Raw genomic sequence first — 25,772 nt, 5'->3', positions numbered from 1 at the left:
TTTCCTGTGTTAGACTGCACAACTCTTCGGTCCACTGTAAAGCATAGAATGTTAAAGTTAGCTCTATCTGGAAAAATCGAGAAGGTATCGTCAGTATTATCGTCATAGAGATTGGAATTTCCGACAGATCTTTATTAGGATGATGGATAGCGGCGGCGATGGTAGCAATAAACTCACGCTCGACGATGTACGAGAGTTAATTATCAAAAATATCGAGCCTGATGTAGAAATTCATAGTTTAGACGAAGAACCAGGATCGGGAAGAGGAGACAATTATACTTCGATGTTGTACCGGATCCGAGCGAAGGGGCGTAAGCTGTTGAAAGAAGAATGGATTAATTATGAATGCACCATCATTTACAAGATTTTGCCGGAATCTAAAAAACGTCGTGAAGCTTTTAAAAGCGAATTGTTATTCAGAAATGAAGTCGTATTCTATAAGCACGTGTGGCCCGCATTGAACAGACTTCAATCGAATGATAAAAGGGTGTTTAGTGGAATACCTAAGATATACGCTGCTAGAGCCAATCTTATCGCTATGGAAGATCTGAGAGAGAGAGGCTTCAAGATGGCAGATAGACGGCAGGGGCTGGAAATGGAAAATTTGAAATATGTATTGAAGGCTTTAGCGGGATTTCACGCCCTTAGCTTAACGCTAAAGGAATCCAGGTGAGTACATCTGAAATTTCTGTAATTATAAAAATTAATAATAATAATAAATTTTAAATTAAAATAATTCGAAATAATTAATCAGGTTTTCAAAGGAATAGCATAGATGTGTTTGAGAATTAACTGCTGAAATTAAAAATATTAATATAAAATAGAAATATTAATAAAAAAGGATTATTTTTTTTTTCATTAACAAGCACGAATTGTTTTATCTCTTATTCTTATCTACTTTTAATGCAAAGAGATAAATTACTCTTTGAAGGCCAGAGGAGTTCGCGAAATTAACAAATCCGGAACATGATCAAAGTGTACGTGAAACATTTTTTCGACGAGACAATGAAGATTGGTATCGACAGTATTATCGTGTGGCTGTGAATAATGCTATCAAAATGGTGTCCGAAGCACTACCTTTGCATATGGATCATAGAAGAGAGGAGATAATGACGAAGCTGCATGCTTTCCTAGACGAGGACGTATTTTTTCGCACTATGAGTGAGCTCGTCTCGACGCAAGGACCTCTCTCTGTATTTTGTCACGGCGATTGTTGGACCAATAATTTCCTCTTTCAGGATGAACCAAGCTCAGATACGGAGGTGAATCTTTTATTTTATTATGAAAATGCGAAAAGTGTGAGCATGCATAGCATATTGCATCCTTGACGTATCTACGATAAAAGATTGCATATTCAATGAAAGATAATTCATTAAGAGAAACGATATTTTGTTTTTATAGATCTTATCTTTGTGCGAGATAACGAGACCGTTTTTGTTCCATATACACTTTTATTATATAAATTTATAAGATTCTTATATATGATTCAAATGCTTCTTTTCTATGATTTTATTAAAAAGACTCCAGTTTAGCGAAATTGGTCACACCTAGACTCGTGTAGCCGCGCGCGCAAAGAAAAGATTCTTGCATTATGTACAATTACAATTAATTTCCGACGATTTTCAGATAAGCATAACATAAAATTACATTCAAAAATATGAAAGTCAAGAGAAAATGTATAATGTACATTTTATATTTTTTAGTTTTTAATCATTCCCTTTTTCTACTTATCCCCTTTTTATACTTATAGTTTATTTTTCACTATTTAATTTCTTCATTTTCACGTTAATTCATAAATAATTTCAAACATCGATTTCAATTTCAATTATCTTAGAAAAATGAACTACGATATACATTGCAAGAATATTTATCTCGCGTTATAGATCGCAATTTATAAATCATATTCTGACATGTTGGCTGGCACGAGAGTGCGAGGTGCACCTCACCGCGAAACCTCCTAGACTTAACTTTTAATACTGTGCTTCTGCAGGCCGTTTATCTTGTCGACTTTCAACTAACGCGGGTTGGCTCCCTCGCTCTTGATCTTGCGAACTTGCTATACTGTTGCACAAGTGGTGTTGTTAGGCGGGCTTACATGACACAGCTTCTCCAGCATTATCATTCCCATCTGATGTCCTCCTTGCGTGTCCTCAATCCAGAACAGCCACCAAAAGATCCATCTGCCGTATGGGAATTGTAAGTAAGAAGTTACCGAATTGTAAAAGCGATGATTATAGTTATTATAATTTGGTTCGTTCAAAATCAAAGCTTATTTTTCCAAATTATCTTAATCTCATATTTAAAAAAATAAATATGCTATATAAAAAACTTTTCCCAATAACTAACCATTTTTATGAACTTGAATATAAATTGAAACAATTTGAAACAGTACATTAATTTTATTTATTTTAAATTCTTCAATATTATTTATTCAATTGATTATAGATTGAACGAAGAGATGCGAAGATGTGGTCGATTCGGATTGGGATTAGCATTGGATATGTTGCCGATTAGTACATGTGCTAGTCACGAAGCGCCGAATTTATACGAGACGAGTAGCGTGGAAACTAATCATAGCGAAGAGAAATATGTTATGATAGAACCACCACCTGGAGGCGCCGAGTGTGCTCGACTCATGACTGACTTAGTATTGGAATTAATAGATAACAAAGCTTTGTAGATTAAAATATATCGCATTAGCTTTGGTAACAATGCATATGTAATAATATGTATGATGTATATTATACATGTATACGTCTTACATTATTTTTATAAATTGCATCACTCTTATGATGTATCACTTCAGAAAAATAATATAAAGAATTATATGAAATTCAACATACATGTGCATGTAATGAAGAAAGAATGAAGAGAAATAGTTTTTCACTAATTGATCTAATATATACATCTATATAATAAAAATGAAACATTTAAATTTTCCTAAAAGATATGAAATCGTTCTGCATATAGATATAGCGTAAGGTAATGAAAATGACCTGTAGTTCAGAGACAGATAACCATTATATATTAATTAAAAATGGAGAAATGAGAAGGAATTGAAAAATAATAATGTAAAAATTAATTGATAACGTGTCGATTCTTCTGTAAAAGTATTTTGACAAAAGCATTTATATAGATTTATTATTAAAAAAATGTTAAACTCACGACAGAGTTATGTCTGTTGCGGCGGTGTATGCGGTGGCGGCTGTTGTGCTTGAGACTGCGGACTCGGAGGTTGCTGTTGCTGCTGTTGCGCGCCAGGTGGTTGCCAAGGTGGATGCTGTTGATTCTGTTGTTGTTGTTGTTGCTGTTGCTCTTGAGCCAATCGCTGGTGAGCCTGCTGCCGCGCCCTAAACTCGGCCGCCTTCAACTGCTCCAAATGGAACTGTTGTCGCTCAGTGATAAGCTGCTGCCGCTGATATTCGAGACCTTCGCGCTCGCGCTCCATCGTAGTTTCTAATTCCTCGAAGTGACGCAATTTGATCTCTAGCTTCTTCATCTGCGTTTCAACTAGTAATGCGACTAATGATTTTATCTTGCGTTCCTCTACAGCTGCCAAATGTTTAGCTTTAACAGCTGCAGCCGCTAGCGCCGCTGCTGCCGCGGATTGAAGCTGAGCATCTCTTACAACCTGTACCGAAAAATAAGATTTAATGTGTTACAATGTCTGATCGTCTAAAAATTTTAAAATTTATTAAAAATAAAATATTTAAATTTTTTTCAAGTCATGTGTCACGATGCCTTACCTTATCTTTCTTTTCCTTCGCTTCCGCAGCTTCTGGATCGGTGGTGGACTTTGCATCTTCTTCATTCTCTTTCGATTCGTCTTCCTTTTTCCCAATGTCCACCTGAGATGGTTCAACGTCCATTGCGTCTTTAGGTTTCTCTGGTTCTTCTTTCTTTGCTTCAGAAGTTGGCACTGCAGAGTGAGGCGAGCTAACGTGACCTGTCGTAGGAGTCGCAGCAGATGCTGTGTCATCAGGCGGTTCGGGTGGCCCTGTACCAGCGATGCCTGATTGTGCCAAGCCTGCTGCTGGATCAAATTTACCTATTAAAAAAAAATAAAAAATATTTATTTATTATATACATATATTTCGCACAAAATTATTTGCATTTTATTCTCTAAAATAAATCGTAGAGCATATTTAGACATGATATATGATTAGAAAAAAAAGAGTTACCGTCTGAATTAGCGCTAGCTTGGACGTTTCTTAAATGCTGATCCAACAATGCTGCTGGCACTTGGTCCTTTATCGCAGCAAACTCTTCCATGGCAGCCTTTGCCGCGCTCGCTGCTACTCTAGGATCAACGACCGATGCAAGAAAAGCAACCGTGCTCATGACAGGATTACCAGCTTTCGAAAAGGGTACTGGTTGATAAGCCAAAGGTCCCAATCCCTCAGGTCCACCTTCCTCCAGATACGGATCCTCTATAGGTAGACGTAAGAAGTGCAAGATACATTCGTCCTGTGTTCTCGAACCCACATGTTCGCATACTTTGTTCCAGTCGTCCTTATGCAGTTCCAATCCCTCCAATAGCAGAAGCGTCTCTTGTTCTGTCCAATCGCGTGTAGCGCCCGCCGCTTGCTTATTCTTCAGAACCGCCGGTTTTCTCGAATACTGATCGATCTTCAGACCAAAATTCGCCATCGCACCTGCCGCAACTTTTTCCTCCGGGACCGTCCCGACCACAGGTTTTTTCTCCAGATCAAGCAACATCTTCGCGGCGGACGGCTGTGGTGTTTTCGGTGGATTTGGATTAACTGGTGCCAAACCGGACGGCGTATCTGACAGAACATGGAAATGCGACGTAGGCGGAGGTCCCATGGGCGTTGGTCTAGATTCCGCGTCTACTTGATAATTGATGAGTCCCCATTGCTCCAAGAACGCGTGAACACGCATAATAGCGCATACATCTCCGGCTAAATTCCGCCTATAAAAATATACATGTAAAGAAACTGATTTTTTTTTTATTCATCGATAAAACAATTACATTAATATATTATAATATTATATTTTAAAGTAAATTAGTAAATTATATGATGAGTTGATATAAGTTACCTGCAAGCGGTCGATGTAATATATTCCGTTGGATTTAGTCGATAGGTATCAATCATAAAATTCCTATATGCAAGATAGATTTCTGGAGTTTTGGATTTATTTTTACCATTGAAAAATTCCGACAGAGCTCTCTTCTCGATAGTGTGAATCGAGTTATAATCGAACCAGGCAGAATAACTAGGAACAACAATGTGATGTGTCTGCTCTGTCACATTATCTTCCGGTTCATCGCCTTTGCCACCTTCACCCCTTTCTTTACTAGTATCTCTCTCTTCTCTGTCTTGGCCTCCTTGAGAACTACCTTTGTCTCCTATGTGATGTAAGTTTTTATAATTCAGAGTTTGTTAAATTAAAAAATATTTCTTCATGAATTATTGATTTGTCAACATTATGATAAATTAATGTGAAATACTACATTGCAAATTTGAATTTAATTTATCTAGATTTTTTACACACCTTCCATTTGTTCATCAAGATCGGTCAAATTGCCGGATTTGAGAGGTTGAAGCTCGCTATCTTGCTTTTTACTACCAGTAGATGCCAAAGTAGAATTTCCTGTTGTTGAATTACCCTGGCCTGTAATTGGTAGATTCGTGGGTGTAGCAACTACTTCAACGATGCGAGGCTCGGCTGGTGGATCCTCCATTCCCTGAGTTAAATCTTCCTCTTCGTCGCCGCCGCGTGATTTCTTCGGAACTGTTGCCGATGACGCGGACGCGCTTTGAATACCCGATGGAGCTCTGCTACTGTAAGTAATAATATAAAGTCAAAAATGAGAAAAGTTCTTGTTAAGATTCGAATTTGCTGTGAAAAATTTTCGCACCTTTTACGTTTTCCGAGCTTTGGAGGTGGGCTGGGTGATCGTTTTCTCTTAGGTTTCTTTGCGGGTGGCGGATGAGATGGCTGTGCCATCAAATCTTCTACAGAGAGTCTGTACTTGTGTACTCTTTTCTGACCATTATCATCTACCTCGTAATCTTCCTCATTCATCCACTCGTTATATTGATCCAAATCTAGAGCCCATGTAGCCGATACTTTGTACACTGACCTATAGAGAACAATTTACAAAATTTCTTTATTTAACTATATATTAAATAATATATAAATATAAATATATTTTACTAACAATGCTTCAAATTTAGCAATATTAAAATAACTGTAACTTTTCAGTCAATTTGTTAAAAAATTATTAAATACCTTGAATTTGTATTTGTGTAAGTTCCTTCAGGATAATCCCATGGAAGATCTAATGTTGACCAGGAATCATAACTGTCTGGAAAGTAGTACCAATGAATTAGAACCGATCTTTCGCGTCTCATACAAGGACGCGCATATTCTTCTTCCATTGGATCCACTGGAGGATAGATAATATGTGAAGCATCTGCTTCATTTTCAACAACAGTTCCCTGATGCTTTCTAACTATTTCTTTGACTTTTGCAGCTGTGTTTTTATCAACATCCGGTCTCACAAAAACACTTGGTACAGTCATACATCTATTCTGTATTAAAACACGTTCCGCTGCCATCAGCATATCTACTGTACGGTCCATACGCGATCCTGACTGTAATAAAAGTTTTCTAATTACTTTCTCTCTCTCTCTCTCTCTCTCTGTATATATGTTTTTTTTCAAGTTCTACATATTTTTATAAATTCTAAATATTTCTAAATATTCCTTACATATGTTAATAAGATTTCAAAAATAATTGTTAAAAATATATTTAGAAAAAAAGAAATTACTTTTCCACCAGGGAAATCGAAACGCCGCCATCCTTGCTCCTGCTTGAAACGATATGCAGTGGCTAATATATGACACACACCACCACCAGGTTTAAAATCTAAGAAACATTTCATCTGCAACAATTAAATTGTCAATTTAAGAGTACACAACAAAAGAATACTACTTTTATTATCTGACATTTCACGTACCGGAAGCCTGGTCATAGGTGGCTTTGATACATTTTTTCCTAGATTATCTTCCTGAAATTGCAGAAGCTGCACCACTAATGTAGCTAAACTCTTATTGGTGGGTGGATCCGTTTGCACGTACTATGGAATAAAAAATTTTTTCTTTTTAATGAACATTGTACAAAGGTATAAGAGAAGAGTATCAAACGTCAACTTTACTCGCAGCCAATACAGGTTAACAAAACATCGTTTTACGTTACTCCAATTTGCTTTTACAATAACAATCTGCTTTTCCCCTTAACGTTACGTCAATTTCCCGTTTATTTTACGCATATCCATACATGAAACCAAAGATAAGCGATAAATTAACGATCAATTAATTCCACGACCGCGTACAATTACGAGTCATCGAGACGACTCTCGCATACGCATTAATACTGTACGAGTTATATCGGCGCATATCGTGAAAATTGTCGCGAGATTCTTCGAAGAAACGTCGTATTTCAGCGATACGCACTGATTATCGGATAAATCGCGATCGACGAGAGAACGTGCGCCGAGAATAGAAGGGAGATAGAGAAAAGAGCGAAGCCGCGACGAGTTTCCGACGCCGGGTCCATGTTCGCACGAAACGAACGATACCTTTTTGCAATTCTTGAGAAGCCACTGTTTCACACCATCAAGCTGGGTAAGAATTTCCTGCGCCTCGAAGAACTTGGCGTTGGGTCCACCGTCCTTTTTCGGCCCTAACGACAGCATCTTTCATAGATCTTCGACGATGAAACTCGACGAAACCGATCGGGAAGTAACGCGCCGAGCGCAAACATGACACGCCTCTGAAGTTGGCTGTGCTTGTTTGTCGGGCGCACGTTTACCGCAACGAAAACACGTGTCACTATATATATGTATATGTAACGGGACGTATCGTGCATCCGATCTAGAGGTACGCGCGAGATTTTGTCGTCGCTCGTGCGATTTCGCGACGTCGCCTTCGAAAATTGAAGAAAATATTGTTATTTTGACGCGAAGCGAAGCGCGATGGTTGGTAAACGCGTCCTTAAAACATGGCTGCCATACGAGAAGCGCACTGCAAATGCTCGAGAGCCGAGTCGCTATTGGTCGCCACCGTTGGCAACAAGAAGGAGAGGAAGTGAAGGGAGGGGGGGGGGAATTGAGCGACAGTGCTGCCCCGAAATTCCGAGCCGATCAAGCTTCCGGAGTCTTATAGGGATATTCTTGAGAAGGGGGGAGCGCGGGAGGACACTTCAGGATGCGTTGGTACCAATGCACAACTGCCATTTGCAACGTGATGCATAATCGACGTCGAGAAGTCTGTTCGCGTCGCGATCAATCTGCTCGAGGGAGAAGGTCCAACTAGCACGGCAGGAAACGCCAGTCAACCTTGAAAATAACCAAGTCTATTTTTAATTAGCCTCTCGTTTTTTCGCTCGTTTTTATGTCATGTCTAGGCAATAGGAAAATGTTGGATCGATATTGCACTGTTCGCGTCACGTGTCGTGAACGTTTTCCGCACTTTTTGTTCTCGAATGGAGGCGACGCGAATACGTCGCGACGGGAAGGAAGGTGTAAACAGGGTGTATATAAAGTGCATATAAACTATTAACGTCCGATAGCTTCGCTATCGATATTGCATTAAACACGTTACATAAATTTTTCTCCATCGCAATCGAAAAGTTCCCCGCTTTTATTCACCGTTATTTTTTTCTTTTTATATCGCTTCGCAAATAATGCATCTTTAATAACGCCACTTGAAATCCCTGTTACGCTTGTATAATTTATCATTAATTAAGCGCCATAGTTATCTCTGTCTTTGTATCGTATATCCGTTTTTCATTGAATATACGAACCTAAATATAAATATTTGTAGGTTATTTTGTATTCGTTACATGTTTACGTATCATTCGTTTGTTTTTCTATTTTACAAAAAAAATGCGATATGAGAATTTTATATGATATTAAGTAGATATTATGACTATAAAATATGAATAAAATATCGACAGGTATTTAATGAGTAGCATTTTTCACTGCAGGTACTTGAATGACGCGATGATTATTAATTACAATTATGCATATGCTGTATAACAAAAAATATAAGCAAAAGAAAATAAATGATTCATTATTTAATTATTCTCGAATGAATAACAATCGCAATCGACGTGAGTGATGTTCGAGTTAGAGGGGTAATGGCGGAAATTCGTTACAACAACTTCCGCCATCGCGAGTGTCTCAATCCATAAAACTCAATAATACACACTCGCATAAATCCGATGTATATCGTATTGATTGGACGGGCTGAAATTACTTCCACTACATCGATGAAATTCAAGTCTTGATAGTAGTTGAAAATACATGCAAATCGCGAGATCGTGGGGTCAACGTCCTCCAACGCTTACAACCGGCTCGTGACTATTCGACGTTCGTCGTGTATATGTGATTATTTTTTTTTTTTTTTACGTAATCCTACACACTCGCGTATACATATGCATATACACACATGCGCGTCGCGATAAACCGCTCAGATTATTATTAATATCAGCGTATCTCGTGTTTCTCCTCTCGGTATTTATCGAGAGAATATTCACGTTTTTTCCAAGATACATTTATCGACGCACGCTGCTCCCTCGAATGAGGCACGCAACGTGCAATAGTCGTCCGCCATTGCTCCTTGTCGTTGGCGCCAAATCGCCGATCGCTCGATCCCGCGCGCCAAATTCCTCCGGCGCGAAAGATCCCGCTCCGCCTTCGCCTCCACCTCGTCCTCCTCCTCCCCCGCACGGCGAGGAGAGAAGAAGAGGAGGAGGAGGAGGAAAGGAAGAGATACCCGTCCGCGTCGCGATATCCGGCTTGGTTCTCGCGAGACAAAAGGACGATTTTTCGATACCGACGATACGCGGGCGATCTTTTGGCGGGAATTCGTTGGCGCGCTCCGATCCGCCGCTCTAGTGGGGGGGAGAGGCGCTCGGGACGGCTCGACGAATCGCGTCGCAGTACATCGTCGTCGGTCAGTTGCGCGGCTCCGTCACATTCTCCCGGTAAGTTAACTTCGTATATACGTGCGTGTGTGTGTCGCGTAAATCATAAGCGTATGTATATCGACGACTCGACTTAACGACGAACCGCCGCCTCCCGACAATAGAGAGCCCGAGGGAGAGAGCGAGAGAGTCTCTCCTCTCCGGAGAAACGGAGTAGCGCACATCGCTGCCGGCCGGCCCAGCGTCACGGAGGCAAGAGTGGTGGAGCTGTGTAGTATTCGGCGGGGCGTACGAGCGTACGTGTACGTGTATGTGTGCGTGGTACGCGCGCGCTTCGTATGTATGGCGGAGTGCACGGGGAGAGAGATAGAGAAAGAGAGAGAGAGAGAAAGCACAGCGGCGCCTACTAATATACGGCGATACGGCGGCGAAGCGAGCGAGAGTCGGGAAGCGTGCCGAGTGCACCGCATAACGCGAGTAGACGAGCGAGAGCGAGTAGCGTTTCGTAGCTAGAGTGGTGCGTTGGTGGAAGCCGCAGCATCCCGCGCGATACAGTACGGTTCGGTACGACGCGACGCGACGCGACGCGAGACGAGGCGACGTGACGTGACGTGACGTGACGTGACCGCGAGACACCGTCGCTGCCGTTGCCGCCGTTGCCGCCGCCACGCCACGACGCGTGCAACCAACCGGCGAAGCAACCGGAGCGCGATATCACCCTTTGTTCTCCGCGGGGAGGATTAGTGTCTGCCGTTTACGCGATATTTTCCCCGTTGACGCGAGTGAGGTGAGTGTGATGTGCGTGCAACGCCGCGTATCCCTCGCGCGCCTCCCTCGAATAAATTTCTCCACGGGACTATGGCTATGTATTTATTAAGGGCGATAAGCGCGCGCGAGACGTGAAAGAACGGGCCGGAAGATTGGCCGGGTCCGCGGAGGATTTTTCGGCGGCTCCCGCGACCACGTCGGGTCGTTACTTGCAGAGATATCGGCGGATGGGCAGCGGGCTCGACGCGCGCCGCGCGCCTTCCTACCGATCGGGAGAGACGCCGCCGCGGAGGTACACGCACACGACTCGCGACGCCATGATTCGCGCCTCTCTCATGGCGTCCCCGGCGAGCGCGAGCGTCCTGTCGCCTCGGGTCTCCCGGGGTTTCGCCTCTTGCCGCGCGGGCCGGCGGTTCCGCGGCCGCCAAAAATTCGGGAAAAAATCGCCGATCGCGAGGAACGCGATTTCGCCGCGCGAGACGCGCGACGTGACGTCGCGTTCGCGACCGCGACCTCGATGCGGCCGTTTGCCAAGTTTGAAAATGGCGGGCGCGGAACTTTTGGGGAGAGAGAGGCCGTCGCGTGACGCCGTTGCCTCTCGACGGTGCTTCGATACGATCGCCCGCTTTTCGCCCGCGATTCGTCCGTTTGACGCCGAGCGATTTTTCACCCGTCATCGTGGACGGTTTCGCGGGACGAAAATAAATCGTTGTCGGATTAATCGTGAGTGCGAGTTGTATTTTTTGGATCCCATCGGTGCCGCGTGCGCCATATCATTCGCGGCCACCGAGACCGTTTTTACAACGCAAATTATGCGCGCCGCCCGTACCGCGAGACGCGCAATTGATAGTACTGATTTTCGCGGCGAGTTTGCGCATCTCTCTCTTTCTCTCTTTCTCTCTCTCTCGTCGCGATCCCCAATACTCGGAGAAGCGCGCGAGAAGAAAATATCGGAAGATCGATAGTCATATTTGCTTTTTTTTATTTTGTTTGCTGTTTTTCTCAGATTCGGAGACTCATTATCGCTCGTATTTCAATAACAGCGATACAACGCGAGTTTGTTTTCTCGCTTCTCTCTCGCTATAAGATCACAATGTACCTTTGGAAAGATATATTTACATACATTTTGATGATATATATTTATTTTCTTTTTTTTTTTCTATATATATACGATATACGGCACTAATTTTGCAAGAACAATTATTCGCGAATAAAATCACATCTCTTTAGTATCTTGATAGAAATTAAATAAACTACTATTTTTTTACATTAATTGCACACATAATATACGTAGATGTATACACAGATGATTCGGAATTTTTTCACTTTCTAGTTTATCTTATTGGAGACGATACGATCTGAAAAGAGAGAAAACATTGCGTGAGATAATCGATATTGTTCTTATTTTACAGTGAAACAGGACAATAAATATGTCAGACGACAATTCGCCTGTGGTAGAGGAGCAAAAAAAGAAGAGGGGTAGGCCTGCCAAAGCGGACAAGAACGCAGTTAAAGAGCCCAAAAAGAGGGGTAGGCCCGCAGCAGAAAAAAATAACGCGGTACGTCCAGCGAAATCTGATAATGAGGACGATGCGCCACCTGGACCTGTTAAAAAAGGAAGGGGTCGACCTAAGGGCTCCCACAAGAAGAAGGTACATGGCAAATACTAGAATGTTAACACTTGCGTATAATATTTCAAAGAATGTAAATGCGCGATCTTTTCATATTAACGATTGGTCTATATTTACAAAAAAATTGTATTAAATTTACAGCAAGGACCACCAAAAGGCACAACTACTTCGCCACGTGGTCGCGGAAGACCGAAAAAAACAGAAGAAAAACCCGAGATTACTGGCGAGGATGAAGATGAACAAGAAGAGGAAGAAGAAGAAGAGGAAAATTGAAGAAGCATCTTCGGATGCAATAGGGGAGGATGAAACTAACACAGCTGACCTATCCTTCGAAGATCTTTAAACAAAGTCGTTTTAATTAAAGTTAAGTTCTTTTAAACTCTAATTTCTTGTTCTAACTCGGGAATTTTTGAGCAAATCGAGTGGTAGGCACTGTTCTATAACCAATTATTGGAATTTTCTCTAAGAAATTCTATAAAATATGGTGTACATTGCCACACGCTAACAAATTCAAAGAGAAACGTAGGATACAAAAGTTGTGTTACGCGAATTTATTAAGTTCTTTTTATATTTACTTGACATTACTACTATTAATAAATAATGAAATCATACTTTTAAGTGCTAAGACTACGTACGTGTAACTTTTTTCAACAGTAAAGGACTGGATTAAAATACAGATCTCAAAAACTTTTTTTAATTGACACTAAAAGTGAGATTTGATAATCTTATTAAAAAAAATCTCACAGTATAGATAGTATTGTCACATATTTGCTACCTCCTTTTCTCCTACATATGTGTATTACAATTCATGAAGCCAAAAGAAAAAAAAGAACTTCATACCAATCTAATATTGTAAGAGATAGAGAAAGATAAAAAAATACTTCTTGTATGTAACATATGCAGGGACTATTCTTTTTTAATTAATAACACTAATATTGTATTAGTGTTCTATTTCTAATTAATACATTTTCTTAATGAGTGTACATTACTGTCGTTTTTGAGGCAAGCATATGTGTGAATGTCAAATTTGTATTAAAGTAAATAAACTCAAAGTACTCTTATTAATTCTGTGTTTATATTTTTCCAAAAATTTTAATAGAAAAATTTTTTGATAGTTTGCAAAATTGTAGCGATACTTTATATAAACAATAATAGATAATTAATTTTCAATTATATACATTATATTTGTGAAGGACATTGTTTTTTAAAACTTATTCGTGCAAAAGAAGAAATTTTGATGGGAGAAAATAAAATGCAAAAAATGATACTAGGAAATATGAATATGATTAAAAAATATGTTACATATAAATAATAGAGTTGTGATAAATTTTATACTTGTATATTTTACTGTAATAATTACTGAAATAGTTGTGTAAAAATCAATATCCATGTACATAATATTGATTGGTTAATACTTCAAAATTTGCAAATGTGTATAATACTTGATATGACAAGATAGTAGGATGTGCGTATGGTCTAAATAAGAGTGACTAAGAAATGATTGAGGAATTGGAATTATTAAGTATATTTTTAATATATTATTTTTTTTTAATAAAACTTTGGTTCTTTTAAAGAATCTTTATATAAAAAAAATGTTTTTTTTAACTTCAAGTCATAAATTCCATTAATGTGTAAGAACTGTAGTTCATATATAGAATAGTAATAAATATTAAATAATTGATATTTAGAGTTTCTATGGTGGTAGTCATAGAGCATAAAAATGATTCAAATGCCATGCAAAAAATGTACTATTAATGACCACTGAACAGTTCTGCATTCTCTTCGGTATCCATGGATTGATATCCTTGCTGTAAAATTAATCAATTCTTATTTTCAAAGCACTTGCATGAATTGCAAGTGAAGATAATCTTACACACTCGTCTCTGATGTGTACTGTAGCATTCGTCCAACAGTTCAGTCTCCCAGTCATCCTCTTCCTCTTCTCCAGGATCAAAGTTGTACATTGGCATAAGTCTATGTCTTAAACGCTCCAACTTGCGCTTCCTCGATATAATCAATACCTTTAAAGACAAAGTTAAAGATAAGTTAAATAACAAGAAATCTTATTTATACCTAACAAAAAAGCAGGATAAAGCATTGTTAAAAAAAATATTTTATTGAAATTGTATAGTTATTAGTTGTATAGTTTATGTCTTGCATTTATATGCATTCCTTTCTTATAAAACAATATAGAATTACAACAAAAAAATTGTTAAAACATGTACATATTTACAATAATACGTGTCTCTTTAAATTTCTAATGATTAGTATTTAGAATGTTGCATTTAGAATGTTGTATGCTATTTTTCTATATCTTTCTATTACTAGTGTGTATTTATAAACAAAAATAGGGCAGGGTAAAAACGTCACGAAATAATGACAAAAGTGATATCGCTACCCATACCACAGCTGATAATATAATAACAGAGACGACCACACCGAGTGGCACAAAAATATATTCTACTCCTTCCGGTGGACCAAATTCATCGAAAGATTCAGTTGTTGAGGTGTATATTGCAGTACTTTTAGAAATATTAAATGGTATTGCTGTGGGTCCAGACAGTGAAGTTACAGCAGTTTTAGATAGATTCCATAATCGTTGGTTACTCTCATTTTCCTGCGTCAATTCTGCATATGTTGTCGTGGACGTGTTTTCATTGTAGATTGTACTTGCCATGTTTGTTGAGACTGTCTCGAGATCGTTTACCAATATAGTGTACAAAATAGAGTCAGTAACATCCGTCGCATTGAACTCTCTCATATCATTTGTACCATTATTCTCGTACATTTTATTATAGGAGACTTTGTTGTTAATTGTTAAGCTGTTAGAATTAGTCACACCGAATAATCATAGAAAACTCTATAGATGTGGCACATATTTACAATTTACTCCTGCATTAAGACATGTTGTTAATAAAATCTATATATAAAAGTTCTTTTAAGTTAAGTAGTCATGCATATAAAATAAGAAGCGTTTTCTCATTACGCATCGTTATTTCCCCGCGATTGGTGTTATATATCATTGGACTATCGTGTATTGAGATAGGTCTACGTACGTAATCTAGATTTTGTGCAAGACGTAGATATCACAAGTCGATTATCTATCAAGAGACACACTCTGTCAACAGACACGTGTACACTCAGTGTATTCTCCGTGACCACCTGCGACCAGCTACACATATCATGATCGCCGTAGATACTCTGTCATTCTTTGACTATATGTATCGATTTACGTATGTGTCGAGGAAATGATCATCGATGTCAATTCGTTCCAATCATACCTGATGGACTTATCAGTAATTGTTCGCACTGCAATGACAGACAGATAATTCGGAGATATCGGCTTTATTATCGTTAAATGGCAAGAAATCGCATAAGATTTTTCACAGCATTCTTCCAGATTGTCAGAGATCAAGCTCCATTGCGTCGCAATTATATTCTATCTGAATCGATACAATGATCCACGAGTTGTTCTACTACCGTCTTGGTCGTCGCTGCATCGTCGAAGGAGATGTTCTCGTTGGCGTTTCCTCGCGCCTCCATCAACGTCGCACACATCTCGACATCTTGACACTTCGCACTTCGGAGTACCTACGTATTTACTGCTGCGTACGTCGGTCTCAATTTGCGCATGCGCGGAAACTCCTCCGTGTTCCTCCAATACCATCTGACGTTTGCGCGTGACGACTATAAGGTGACTCGTTTGACAGGTGACTGGCCGATGCTCTCTTTAAATGCACCTTCATTTTCATTCGCTTCTTTTTATATGACTCTCTTATGTAATATATATGATATATATATATACATTATATAATTTATATATATATATATATTCATTTACTTATAATTCATCTCACTTTGAGGGCGCAAGATTTTTCGAATAACCTTGATAGAGCTAAATGGAAGAATCTGAAGAAATAGCGATATGTAAGAGTTTGAGAACCACTGTTTTTGAAGGCTAGGATAATTGTAGAGGTTAGGTTTGATTCCAAGAAGCAGACGACGGACTGATCGTGTAATATATGTACTATACAAAACACGTGTTTTCTTGCCGGCTTACATCATTTGTTGTGTCATGTCATCATGAACGATACATATTTTGAAGGTCACGTACGATCCAAAATATTCAATATTTTATAATAACTATAATACTTTATAATAACTGTGATATCGATCATCATGATTGTGCACGAAGTTTTCTACACCGAGAGATTTTAACGCACGACACGAGGTAGTCTTTTGATTAGAGATCACTTTTCACCTTATCAGCTCGATGACGCTTCTTGAAATCCCTGTGATCGGATCGGACGCCGAAGTAAAGTATTACATGGGGCAGAAATGTTTCACGAACAAGAGGAATCTGCTGCGAATCTCTCCAAGAGAAATATTTTGCTCACATCATTTATCGTAAGTGTCGTTTCATCTATTACTGATTATCCGTAACTTGATGTTTTACTATCTCTTGTGCTAATCTTGTATATTGACTTATTTATCAGATGTGCACCTTGCCTTGAATAAATTGTATACATCTACCATATATACTTTGTATAAAATAAATAATTATATAAATAAATTTTTATGAATTAAGCTAGTTATGTATTTTTTTGTGTCATAAATAACTTAGCATAGATATGTCATTTGTATTATTAAAGTTTCAAAATTTTATAAATCTTTTTAAACTTCTAAAACAAAAGTCAGTTTTTTATTTAAAAATAATCGCTATTTGATGTCAGTCAGGTGCTCTTGCAGGGATCATTTGTGACGTGACGCTTTATCCATTGGATACCCTTAAAACAAGACTACAAAGCCAGCATGGATTTTTCCAATCTGGTGGTTTCAAACAACTGTACAAAGGTGTAGGACCCGTAATATTAGGTTCTGCTCCATCAGGTACAATTTTGTATTAAAATATAGAATTATATATATTAGCAAAAAAAATTTTATTTAAAATAAATGAATATTGTTATTAGCTGCTATATTTTTTATCACTTATGAGGGAATAAAACAGTATTCACAACCATATATACCAGATCAGTATCACTCCTTTATACACATGATTGCGGCATCATCTTCTGAAGTAGTAAGTTATTGCAATATTAATCATTAGTAATATAATTGGAAAATTTTAACTTATTAAATTTTTGCTTAACATTAAATGATGTAAATATGTATTATTAGAAATAGCATTTTATATAAATTATATAATTTTAAAAGTATTACAAGTATTAAATATATCAAGGATTACTTAATTTCACTAGACTGCTTGCTTGGTTCGGGTACCAGTGGAAGTAATTAAGCAAAGAAAACAAGCGCTCTTATCAGACACACATCAGTTAAGATTAAAAACATTGTACCGCGGTTATGGAAGTACCGTTCTTCGGGATTTACCATTTGGCGTGATTCAGATGCCATTGTGGGAATATTTCAAGCTTTGTTGGACTCGACAAGTAGAGCGAGAGTGCAATCCTTTGGAAGGTGCAACGTGTGGGGCTGTATCGGGTAATAACTTGATGAAATAATTTTCTTTGAAAAGTTATGAAAAAAAACTTATTATGTGTATAATATTGGTTTTTCAGTTGCTATATCAGCTGCTTTAACAACCCCATTAGATGTCGCGAAGACAAGAATTATGTTGTCGAGCACTTCGGCGGAAAAAGAAGAAGTTAAAATATCTACAATGTTGAAAGATGTTTACAGAAATCATGGTGCTAAGGGGTAAGAATTGAGTAAAATATATATATCTCTCAGTCTAATCCTTAATATCAACTTATTTCCAATCTTTTAATAAAACAATTTTTTTTAGGCTGTTTGCAGGTTTTCTCCCGAGAGTAACCGGTTTTACTATTGGTGGTTTCATATTCTTTGGCGTTTACGAACAAGCCAGAGAATTTTGTATATCCTACTTTTCAAAATAGTCATTAATAGATTAACAAATTTGAAGTTAAATTATATTGATATCTCTAACAAAGATTTTATAAATACATTTTAGCAATTGAGCTTTTTTATTCAACATTTTCTGGGATCAATTTCAAAAGATTACAAGTTAACAAAATTGATTAAAGTAAAAATATTTTTTATTTAATTATTGTTAATATTCTGTCTAGTAAAATTAAAGATTAAATCTAATAACTATAAGCGATAATAGAGATATGATTGAGAGATGAAATATTACTTTTGATGACGAGAGATTAGTTTCTAAATTAAATGAAGATTTTGTATATTTAAGAATATTTTTTGTTATATATTGTGCAGCACTTAAATTATACATTTTTTACATACATATCTTGCACAACTTTCTGAAAATTTACTGTTTGTTCAGTATTTAATCCGGTTTTATAAATTTCCAATACTATGCTGATAATTAGCAACATTGCGATACAAAATTTTAAGCTAATTGAAAGTTATTAGACAAAATAATATCACATTGGTCTTTAACAATTACATTAAAATCTATTTTAATATTACATTATATTTATGTGTTACATTATATATAATCTCAGTGGGATAATTATCTGATGAAAAAATCGTATAACAATAGAAAATCAATACTGATCTTTTTAGATCACTGTACAACAATACCTTTTCTCAGGTTTTCTGCTTAAAACAATTGCTTCTTCCACTTGTTGTAAATTTTCTGGATTGGATACAAAATCTTGCACAATTTCGTCGAACAATTTGTCTGTAAGAAACAAGAAAAAGAAATGAAAAATAAATTTAGTTTTTTCCAAAAAAGGAAATATTTATTAATGATGCATCCTCACCTACATTCTCTCCCGTCTTACTGGATGTTATAAAAAGTTTAGTCTGTGTGCCCCTTGCATATTTTTCTACAGTATTTTGCAAATCTGGATCATCTGATACAAAACCTTCGTCGCATAAATCTTTTTTAGTAGCGCAAAGATATACTTTACAATTTTCCTCAATACTTCTGAGTTCTCTCACCCAATGCTTCGCCCTTTGGAATGTGCTAAACTTAGTAATGTCATAACATACTATAGCAGCTTTTGCACCACGATAGTATGTTCTAGTCATTGCATCATATCTAATAATTAAAATAATATTAACAACATATAATCTATATCATTTTCAAGTGTTTGAAAGTTTCAGAACAAAAGTATATATATACATATAATAATTTCTAATATACACTTACTTTTCACTACCCGCAGTATCCCATATTCCCATAACAAGAGACACTCCATTCACTTGTACTTGCTTCGCTGCAAACACAGTGCCTATTGTCTGCGGTATAATTTCAACTGCATTAATTTGTATATGATGCCCTCCCTTCCATTTAGAGACGATTCTCAGTGCAAATTATAATATTACTTTACAATTTTCTTTCCATAATGGCATAGACTAAGAGAAACAATGCGCCTTGTTAGTGCTCACAATTGACTAGGTCTATTCTTCTTAGCTGCATTAATAGATGCAAATAGGCTAAAGACGCCCATTAAAATATATATTACACATACTTTTCGTCAATGTGTCATCTCTTTCTCTTTCTTCAAAAATTTATATAATGTTAAATTTAAGCGAGCTAAAAAGAATAGTCCTATTATCGGGGAGGATTCTAAAAATTTTATAAAAAAAACTACCATTCTTCTGTTTCTTTTTGTGTGCTAATTGTTCCTTATCTCGAATCGTCTTTTCCTTCAGTGTAATAATATTCTAATCAAGGTACTTACGTTTTGATAGGGTCTGTTGCCGTTAAACGAATCATGTACGTATCGTTGCATAAGACTCGTCTTTCCCACCATTGCGTTACCCAGCAATACGATTTTTAAATCTACGCGATTCATGTTTACAGCATATGTATCACGAGGTTAGGCGTAAACCCACTTGTATCGACGCTGATTCAAGCGAAGGCTGAAGGACGCTGCTTGTCAGGCTATCGTTGATTGTTGATGAGTGACTAACTTTAAATGCGCGCGGAATGTAACTGAACCTAACTTTACATACGTAAACATGAAAATAATCCACTTGGCTAAATAAAATATTTTGTAAACTGTAAATATTTAATTTTTTCATTTTTTGTAAATATATATGTAAATATTTTTGAATATTAGATTATGTCGGCAAATGTTTCTCGATATTTACCAATTTATTTTCAGGATATTATTAAGTTGGCCGTCTCATGAATAAAGAAAATACGAAAGTTAAATATAAAAAAAATAAATAAATAATAATAATTTAACTTGAAACAAATAAAATAATGTACGCACAAAAATTTAATTACAAAAATAAGAATAATAACTGTATAAGAAAAATAAAGGTATAAATGTATAAATCTTGCTAAAAACGAAAATAAAGTGATCATATATAACATAAATATCTTTTCTTGAAAAATCAGATTATAATTAGTTGCGATAAACAATGATATTCCCAATCATGCTCGTGCATGCAGAAAACATTGTAAATTTTAAATTGCAGTTTGCCAAGAAAAGATATTTATGCTAAAATTATATTATTTGCTCTCTGCATTTGATAATTAGTTTTTACTATATACAGTAATAGAAATAGAGTATATAGAAATAATATATAGAAATAGTAAGAAATATTATATAAAAGATGAAGTCTTCCCTTTGCAAACAATTTAAAAGTTAGAAAATAGACTTTGCTATACAATAGATAAAAGTTTGTCAGATATATATTAACATGGATTACTGGCAGATATATACTACATGCATACTGGCAGTTATTAAAAAATAAAAACTGAAAAAAAAAGAGAATTAATTGAATGAATGCTATTTTTCACTTATATTAACAAATATTCAAATTTCTAAATACATGAAAAAAAATGCAGGAATTTTTAATTACGAATACTTGATGTTTAATAATCTGATTTATATATGTTTTATCAAAGCAAAAAGATATAAATAGATTTAAAACACAAACTTTTAAGTTTAATACATATATATATTTGTCTCTCTCACAATGGAGAACTAAGAATGTATCTATCATTCTTTTTTCAGTTACATTCTGTCGCGAAAAATCTAAGGATTAATTAATATAAATACTTTTAACAGAGTTAGATTAATACACTTAATAAATATACTTTTAACAGACATGTAACAAGTTCTTCAGAGATTGATATATAGATGTTTCTCATTTTAATAATTTATTTTGCCTTTCCTTGTGCGGCGACTGCAGCCATTGCTGCTTTAACCGTCTCTTCGTCACCCAAGAATTTCATAGAAACAACAGGCTTCAAGTTCTCATCCAATTCATACACAAATGGAATACCAGTCGGTAGATTCAATCCCATGATTTGATCATTGGTCATTTCTAAAAATCAGAAAGCATGTTTGTAAATTCGTACAATTACATTGATACAAATATATCAATAAAATTTCTTACGATCGAGATGTTTTACTATGCCGCGTAAACTGTTTCCATGGGCGGCTATTATAATTTTCTTGCCTTCCTTCAACTGAGGAATAATTGTATCGTTCCAATAAGGTAACGTTCTCTCGATTGTTAACTTGAGAGATTCAAACTTGGGGAATTCCTCAAGTTTAGGACCATCGGCATAACGCGGATCCTTTACTATTGTATCGTAATACTTGTGATCCGTTTCCATCGGTGGTGGTGGTACATCAAACGATCTCCGCCAGATTTGCACCTGCTCCTCGCCATACTTGGCAGCTGTCTCCGCTTTATTCATGCCGGTCAAGCCGCCATAATGTCGCTCATTTAAGCGCCATGTCTTTTGGACAGGTAGATCCTCTTGATTGATCTCCTTTAGGATTGCCTTGAGAGTTTCCTGCGCTCTCGTAAGCACCGATGTATGAGCTATATCGAACGTGAGGCCTGCATCTTTGAGAGCTTTTCCCGCAGACACAGCTTCGCTTTTACCTGCAAAAAGTTTCAAATGTCAGAACAATTTTTCCATGTGTGTATTTATGTACTGTGTGTGTATATAAAATATTTTATATTTCTAACAGTTTTCTCATGTCATAAAATATAGAAGATTTCAGAGGATATACAATCATATTGTCATTAATTCAAATTCATTCAATATCCGAAGCTCGTAAAATTGCGCGACCTTTTGCCCTTGAAAATGACGGATCAACCGGGCGAGATTCACACACCTTTGTCCGATAGATCGGCATCGTACCATCCGCAAAAGAGGTTCAACTTATTCCACTCGCTCTCACCGTGGCGAACCATAACAATCTTGTATTTCGACATGTTTTTTGTGAAATCGTGACTATTGCAGATAAGAAGATCTTGAGAGCGAAGTGTAAAAGTCGATACTCGTACTCAGCTGTTGAATTCTTCCCACTCCCGCTTCTCGAGAGAAGTCTAGCCTTTTTGAATTATTCTTACGACCGATTTATAGCGTTTTCGACTTGTCGGGTTCAATCGCTCCAAGGTAGTTTACTAGACGTTATTGACCAATCACAGTCATTCTTCAGAAGAATGTATGATTACATTCTTCAGAAGAATGGCTGCGATTGGTCATAACGTCTAGTAAACTACCTTGGAGCGATTAAATCCGACAAATCAAAAACGCTATTGGCTGCGGTCAGGGGCGCTGAAGATGCTTAGGAGCGTTTGATTAACCAATTAGGTTGAAGAAAATTTTACTCCTTTACCCTGATTGGTAAATCAAACGTTTTAAGTATATCCTATCATGTGGTATCCATTCCGATAAATCATTTTTTAGAGATCTTGCACGAAATATCACTAGCCAAACTCCCTAGAAAAGAAATCCTCCTATTGGATACCAGTCGCAATACGAATCCGGCAGAACAAGTTTCTGAACAGTCACCATTGATTGTCATCAACGTATTAATGCAATATGTGTGTGTGAAATATAACCTATAATTATGAATTTTATACATATAGATAACGAGAGATGTTAAATTTCAGACGTCGCACTTATAATATTAATTGAGATAAAAATTTATCGCATTCTTTATCTATAAAAATCATTACGCACCGAATAAAAAATTTTGTTACAATCTGTACTGTTTGACATTTGTGTTCAGCGTTTCGAGTGTTTGGTTAGAAAAAGTGTTCTTCGTGCACAGTCCTTTGAATGTCTAGTACAACATCTAATAAACATAATAAATATTGCGTAAAATAATTCATAGAAATATATATACTGGACATTATTTGAATCTCTACTGTCGAGCTCTGATGTGTAGCGTGATGTGACAGTAAAAATTCCATTGGACAAAATGCGGATATTCGCAGGTAGATTCGCGAGATTGCAAAATATAGTCGTTTCGTTCATAAAAAGGTGACTATCGATTATACATTTTTTTGATCATTCGAACATATTGGAATTATGGAGGTAATAAATACTAGAGATACTAGCGAATCACATACTTCTCTTTCCACAAAGCATCATGAGAATTCTATATTGGTTTCCTGCAATTGGCAGATTACCAATAATAAACAATTAATTGATGTTATCACCACTGCATCATTACAGCATGCACCTGCAAAGTAAGCGAATAAATTAGAACAAATTTATATATGTAATTTTCATACTATGGACTTTTAAAATAACAGAAGTAATATTGAAATGATTTATATATATATACATGTTTGTTTACAGAATAAACTGTGAAGATGTAGCTTTTCTGGATACCTGTATTGCTCTACAATCATCAAACTTTGAACCATGTATGTTGGATATCAAAGTAACAAACTGCCAAAAAGTAGCACGCATTGCTATTGTTTCTGAAGGCAATGTTCTAGAAATCTTTAAACAATATGGAGAATACGAAACAACGATACTTGCCGAATTTATAGATGAGTATGAAGAAAATGTTGTTTTTCTTGGAGACACAATGATACAACCTCCTACAACAGAAGCTAGTATTAAGGTAAGGTGATATATATTATTCATAATATTTTGTTTTGACATCATATAATAATTTTGTTTTTACCTTAGTTTACCAGAACAAAAAATAAAAGCTCTACTATGTGGATATATGGTATAAGACTGTTTTTGATAGACTCTACAAAAGAGGCAAAACCCAGTGCCTTCAACCCTGACATTATTCAGACTTTTCTCAGCAATTGCAATGGCAAGAAGAGTCAAGGGGCTGAAATGGCAATGAAATTACTTGGATGTTATAATAAGCAAGAAATTGTGAATGAAGAGCCATTTTACCCAAAAAAATTGGAATATTTTGCTTCAAACTCTGAGTATTCCGAAAGCAAAAATGGAATTGGAAGAAGAGATGATGAAGAAGACTGTTTAAACTGTGAAGATAACTATAAAAAGTCAAATTCTATTGAATGTAAAAGTGAAATTGAAAGGAGAGACAATGAAAATGAATGTTCAAATTGTGAAGATTATAAGAAACCAGATGGGAATATTGTAACTTGTATGAATAGTGAAGTGAAATCTATAAAAGAGGCAAAATCGGGTGCCTTCAATTACAAAAACTTTATTCAGACTTTTCTCAGTAATAGCAATGGCAACGTAAGTCAAGAGGCTGAAATGGCTTTAAAAATGCTTGGATATTATAATAAACAAAAAATTGTAAATAACGATGAATTATGCCAGGGAAATTTGAAAACTCTTGCTTCAACTCTTGCAAATTCAGAATATCTTGGATATGAAAGTACGAATGGAAAACCCAATAGTGAAAAAGAATGTTCAAATCATAGAGGTAAGCATGAAAGGTCAAATTCTTTTGAAAGCAGAAATATAAGACGAGCTAATAAAAAAGATTATCCAAACTGTGACGAAGATAAAAAATTTGATATAGATATTAAAACCTATATTGATAGTAAATTCTATGATATGGAGAATAAATTGATGCAAAGAATAGAGGAAATGGAAGTTAGTACCAATAAGAAATTGAATGCCATTTTGGAAAGACTTGAGACATTGAAATTATAGTGTAAATATTTTTTGTTAGGATTAATTTTTGATATTTAATAAAACAGAACATGAACACACACACACAAAGTAGAATCATAACAGGAGAGTAATATATTTGTTATAAATGCCTTTTGATTTTTATCTAAGGAAAAGAGATGAGCTATCTTAACAAAATATTTCATCTTTTTATGAGCTTTTTTTTTACTAGATAGAGATAAGTTTATATATTTTGTGTATATTATTATACCATCTGTACATCTTGTATCAAATCACATATAAAACATTGCATTTTTAGTTGGCCAAAACTTTTAATTTGTATGAATCCAACTTATCCTAAACTGTTTATGTAGCAATGAAAATTTGTAAACACTACTCCAAAAAAAACATTAATGTATACTTATATTATTGATATATAAATTTTATATTCATTAATTTATATAAATAAGTTTTCCAAAATGTGGTGAAACAAAATTACATATATAAATGGAAACAAAAATATTATTTCACATAATTTCTACATTAATTATTATATAATTATTTATATTATACAAAAGATATAT

General features: G+C 36.2%; 7 protein-coding genes and 1 non-coding gene across 19 annotated transcripts; 4 read left to right on the top strand and 4 right to left on the bottom strand.

Annotated features, from left to right (window-relative positions):
• The first annotated feature begins 48 nt into the window (after window positions 1–48).
• On the top strand, window positions 49–2,918 carry LOC105254525. The gene is made up of 4 exons (XR_003122537.1): window positions 49–669; window positions 932–1,262; window positions 1,991–2,196; window positions 2,446–2,918. It is a non-coding gene; the product is annotated as an uncharacterized LOC105254525 (transcript).
• Window positions 1,438–8,086, bottom strand: LOC105254526 (SWI/SNF complex subunit SMARCC2). The gene is made up of 11 exons (XM_011263272.3): window positions 7,610–8,086; window positions 6,989–7,108; window positions 6,800–6,913; window positions 6,259–6,623; window positions 5,885–6,109; window positions 5,518–5,807; window positions 5,062–5,371; window positions 4,182–4,933; window positions 3,747–4,048; window positions 3,166–3,631; window positions 1,438–2,180 (listed from the first exon to the last, which is right to left on the bottom strand). Exons 1-10 carry the CDS (start codon window positions 7,724–7,726, stop codon window positions 3,173–3,175), a joined length of 3,054 nt encoding a protein of 1,017 aa, XP_011261574.1. The 5' UTR covers window positions 7,727–8,086; the 3' UTR covers window positions 1,438–2,180; window positions 3,166–3,172.
• Window positions 8,087–9,840: 1,754 nt separating this feature from the next.
• LOC105254521 (high mobility group protein HMGI-C) lies at window positions 9,841–13,037 on the top strand. Of its 5 annotated transcripts, none has more exons than XM_011263262.3 (3): window positions 9,841–10,020; window positions 12,141–12,380; window positions 12,501–13,037. In XM_011263262.3, the coding sequence occupies exons 2-3, from the start codon at window positions 12,159–12,161 to the stop codon at window positions 12,630–12,632; spliced, it is 354 nt and encodes a 117-aa protein (XP_011261564.1). In that variant the 5' UTR covers window positions 9,841–10,020; window positions 12,141–12,158; the 3' UTR covers window positions 12,633–13,037. The 5 variants fall into 5 exon arrangements, with proteins under 5 accessions (XP_011261564.1, XP_011261567.1, XP_011261565.1 ...); XM_011263265.3 differs by lacking the exon at window positions 9,841–10,020 and adding an exon at window positions 10,060–10,256; XM_011263263.3 differs by lacking the exon at window positions 9,841–10,020 and adding an exon at window positions 10,060–10,262.
• LOC105254522 (uncharacterized protein C3orf18 homolog) lies at window positions 11,865–15,955 on the bottom strand. 6 transcript variants are annotated; one of them, XM_011263269.3, is made up of 4 exons: window positions 15,416–15,955; window positions 14,758–15,251; window positions 14,233–14,380; window positions 11,868–12,086 (listed from the first exon to the last, which is right to left on the bottom strand). In XM_011263269.3, the coding sequence occupies exons 2-4, from the start codon at window positions 15,145–15,147 to the stop codon at window positions 12,058–12,060; spliced, it is 567 nt and encodes a 188-aa protein (XP_011261571.1). In that variant the 5' UTR covers window positions 15,148–15,251; window positions 15,416–15,955; the 3' UTR covers window positions 11,868–12,057. The 6 variants fall into 6 exon arrangements, 5 of the variants coding, with proteins under 5 accessions (XP_011261571.1, XP_011261572.1, XP_025262935.1 ...); XM_011263270.3 differs by having other exon boundaries at window positions 11,870–12,086; window positions 14,237–14,380; window positions 15,416–15,953; XM_025407150.1 differs by having other exon boundaries at window positions 11,870–12,086; window positions 14,237–14,380; window positions 14,764–15,251; window positions 15,416–15,952.
• LOC105254520 (S-adenosylmethionine mitochondrial carrier protein) lies at window positions 15,934–18,409 on the top strand. 3 transcript variants are annotated; one of them, XM_011263257.3, is made up of 7 exons: window positions 15,934–16,069; window positions 16,629–16,766; window positions 17,093–17,249; window positions 17,330–17,439; window positions 17,618–17,858; window positions 17,936–18,074; window positions 18,163–18,409. In XM_011263257.3, exons 2-7 carry the CDS (start codon window positions 16,698–16,700, stop codon window positions 18,272–18,274), a joined length of 828 nt encoding a protein of 275 aa, XP_011261559.1. In that variant the 5' UTR covers window positions 15,934–16,069; window positions 16,629–16,697; the 3' UTR covers window positions 18,275–18,409. The 3 variants fall into 3 exon arrangements, with proteins under 3 accessions (XP_011261559.1, XP_011261560.1, XP_025262922.1); XM_011263258.3 differs by lacking the exon at window positions 15,934–16,069 and adding an exon at window positions 16,160–16,286; XM_025407137.1 differs by lacking the exon at window positions 15,934–16,069 and adding an exon at window positions 16,294–16,464.
• A 402-nt stretch (window positions 18,410–18,811) lies between these two features.
• On the bottom strand, window positions 18,812–20,327 carry LOC105254518 (ras-related protein Rab-24). The gene is made up of 4 exons (XM_011263255.3): window positions 20,048–20,327; window positions 19,513–19,601; window positions 19,121–19,401; window positions 18,812–19,038 (listed from the first exon to the last, which is right to left on the bottom strand). Exons 1-4 carry the CDS (start codon window positions 20,159–20,161, stop codon window positions 18,917–18,919), a joined length of 606 nt encoding a protein of 201 aa, XP_011261557.1. The 5' UTR covers window positions 20,162–20,327; the 3' UTR covers window positions 18,812–18,916.
• A 930-nt stretch (window positions 20,328–21,257) lies between these two features.
• Window positions 21,258–22,694, bottom strand: LOC105254517 (phosphoglycerate mutase 1). The gene is made up of 3 exons (XM_011263254.3): window positions 22,454–22,694; window positions 21,720–22,217; window positions 21,258–21,647 (listed from the first exon to the last, which is right to left on the bottom strand). Exons 1-3 carry the CDS (start codon window positions 22,551–22,553, stop codon window positions 21,481–21,483), a joined length of 765 nt encoding a protein of 254 aa, XP_011261556.1. The 5' UTR covers window positions 22,554–22,694; the 3' UTR covers window positions 21,258–21,480.
• A 430-nt stretch (window positions 22,695–23,124) lies between these two features.
• Window positions 23,125–25,609, top strand: LOC105254516. Its single transcript, XM_011263253.3, has 3 exons — window positions 23,125–23,819; window positions 23,932–24,202; window positions 24,271–25,609. Exons 1-3 carry the CDS (start codon window positions 23,659–23,661, stop codon window positions 25,228–25,230), a joined length of 1,392 nt encoding a protein of 463 aa, XP_011261555.1. The 5' UTR covers window positions 23,125–23,658; the 3' UTR covers window positions 25,231–25,609.
• Window positions 25,610–25,772: the final 163 nt, after the last annotated feature.

Source organism: Camponotus floridanus, unplaced genomic scaffold, assembly GCF_003227725.1.
Source record: "Camponotus floridanus strain SB8 unplaced genomic scaffold, Cflo_v7.5 scaffold1, whole genome shotgun sequence".
Classification (NCBI taxonomy): domain Eukaryota; kingdom Metazoa; phylum Arthropoda; class Insecta; order Hymenoptera; family Formicidae; genus Camponotus; species Camponotus floridanus.
Note: the sequence above shows the minus strand (reverse complement) of the source record. Positions and strands in the feature narration are given on the sequence as shown.

Bases quoted from the DNA above. Each gene is read 5' to 3' on its own strand.
- LOC105254526 (XM_011263272.3), bottom strand. From the start codon at position 7,726: ATGCTGTCGTTAGGGCCGAAAAAGGACGGTGGACCCAACGCCAAGTTC. The intron at 6,110-6,258 runs GTATTTAATAAT...TGTTCTCTATAG, and splicing joins TACACAAATACAAATTCAAG to GTCAGTGTACAAAGTATCGG. The intron at 4,049-4,181 runs GTAACTCTTTTT...TTTTTTTAATAG, and splicing joins AGCTAGCGCTAATTCAGACG to GTAAATTTGATCCAGCAGCA.
- LOC105254521 (XM_011263262.3), top strand. From the start codon at position 12,159: ATGTCAGACGACAATTCGCCTGTGGTAGAGGAGCAAAAAAAGAAGAGG. The intron at 12,381-12,500 runs GTACATGGCAAA...TTAAATTTACAG, and splicing joins AGGGCTCCCACAAGAAGAAG to CAAGGACCACCAAAAGGCAC.
- LOC105254522 (XM_011263266.3), bottom strand. From the start codon at position 15,147: ATGTACGAGAATAATGGTACAAATGATATGAGAGAGTTCAATGCGACG. The intron at 14,381-14,757 runs GTAGCGATATCA...TTGTCTTTAAAG, and splicing joins TATTATCAGCTGTGGTATGG to GTATTGATTATATCGAGGAA. The intron at 14,168-14,236 runs GTGTGTAAGATT...TTAATTTTACAG, and splicing joins ACAGTACACATCAGAGACGA to CAAGGATATCAATCCATGGA.
- LOC105254520 (XM_011263257.3), top strand. From the start codon at position 16,698: ATGTTTCACGAACAAGAGGAATCTGCTGCGAATCTCTCCAAGAGAAAT. The intron at 16,767-17,092 runs GTAAGTGTCGTT...ATTTGATGTCAG, and splicing joins TTTTGCTCACATCATTTATC to TCAGGTGCTCTTGCAGGGAT. The intron at 17,250-17,329 runs GTACAATTTTGT...TATTGTTATTAG, and splicing joins ATTAGGTTCTGCTCCATCAG to CTGCTATATTTTTTATCACT.
- LOC105254518 (XM_011263255.3), bottom strand. From the start codon at position 20,161: ATGAATCGCGTAGATTTAAAAATCGTATTGCTGGGTAACGCAATGGTG. The intron at 19,602-20,047 runs GTAAGTACCTTG...ATTATACCGCAG, and splicing joins GCAACAGACCCTATCAAAAC to ACAATAGGCACTGTGTTTGC. The intron at 19,039-19,120 runs GTGAGGATGCAT...TGTTTCTTACAG, and splicing joins TAAGACGGGAGAGAATGTAG to ACAAATTGTTCGACGAAATT.
- LOC105254517 (XM_011263254.3), bottom strand. From the start codon at position 22,553: ATGTCGAAATACAAGATTGTTATGGTTCGCCACGGTGAGAGCGAGTGG. The intron at 22,218-22,453 runs GTGTGTGAATCT...AACTTTTTGCAG, and splicing joins TGCCGATCTATCGGACAAAG to GTAAAAGCGAAGCTGTGTCT. The intron at 21,648-21,719 runs GTAAGAAATTTT...TCTGATTTTTAG, and splicing joins CATAGTAAAACATCTCGATC to AAATGACCAATGATCAAATC.
- LOC105254516 (XM_011263253.3), top strand. From the start codon at position 23,659: ATGGAGGTAATAAATACTAGAGATACTAGCGAATCACATACTTCTCTT. The intron at 23,820-23,931 runs GTAAGCGAATAA...GTTTGTTTACAG, and splicing joins TTACAGCATGCACCTGCAAA to AATAAACTGTGAAGATGTAG. The intron at 24,203-24,270 runs GTAAGGTGATAT...TTTTTACCTTAG, and splicing joins CAACAGAAGCTAGTATTAAG to TTTACCAGAACAAAAAATAA.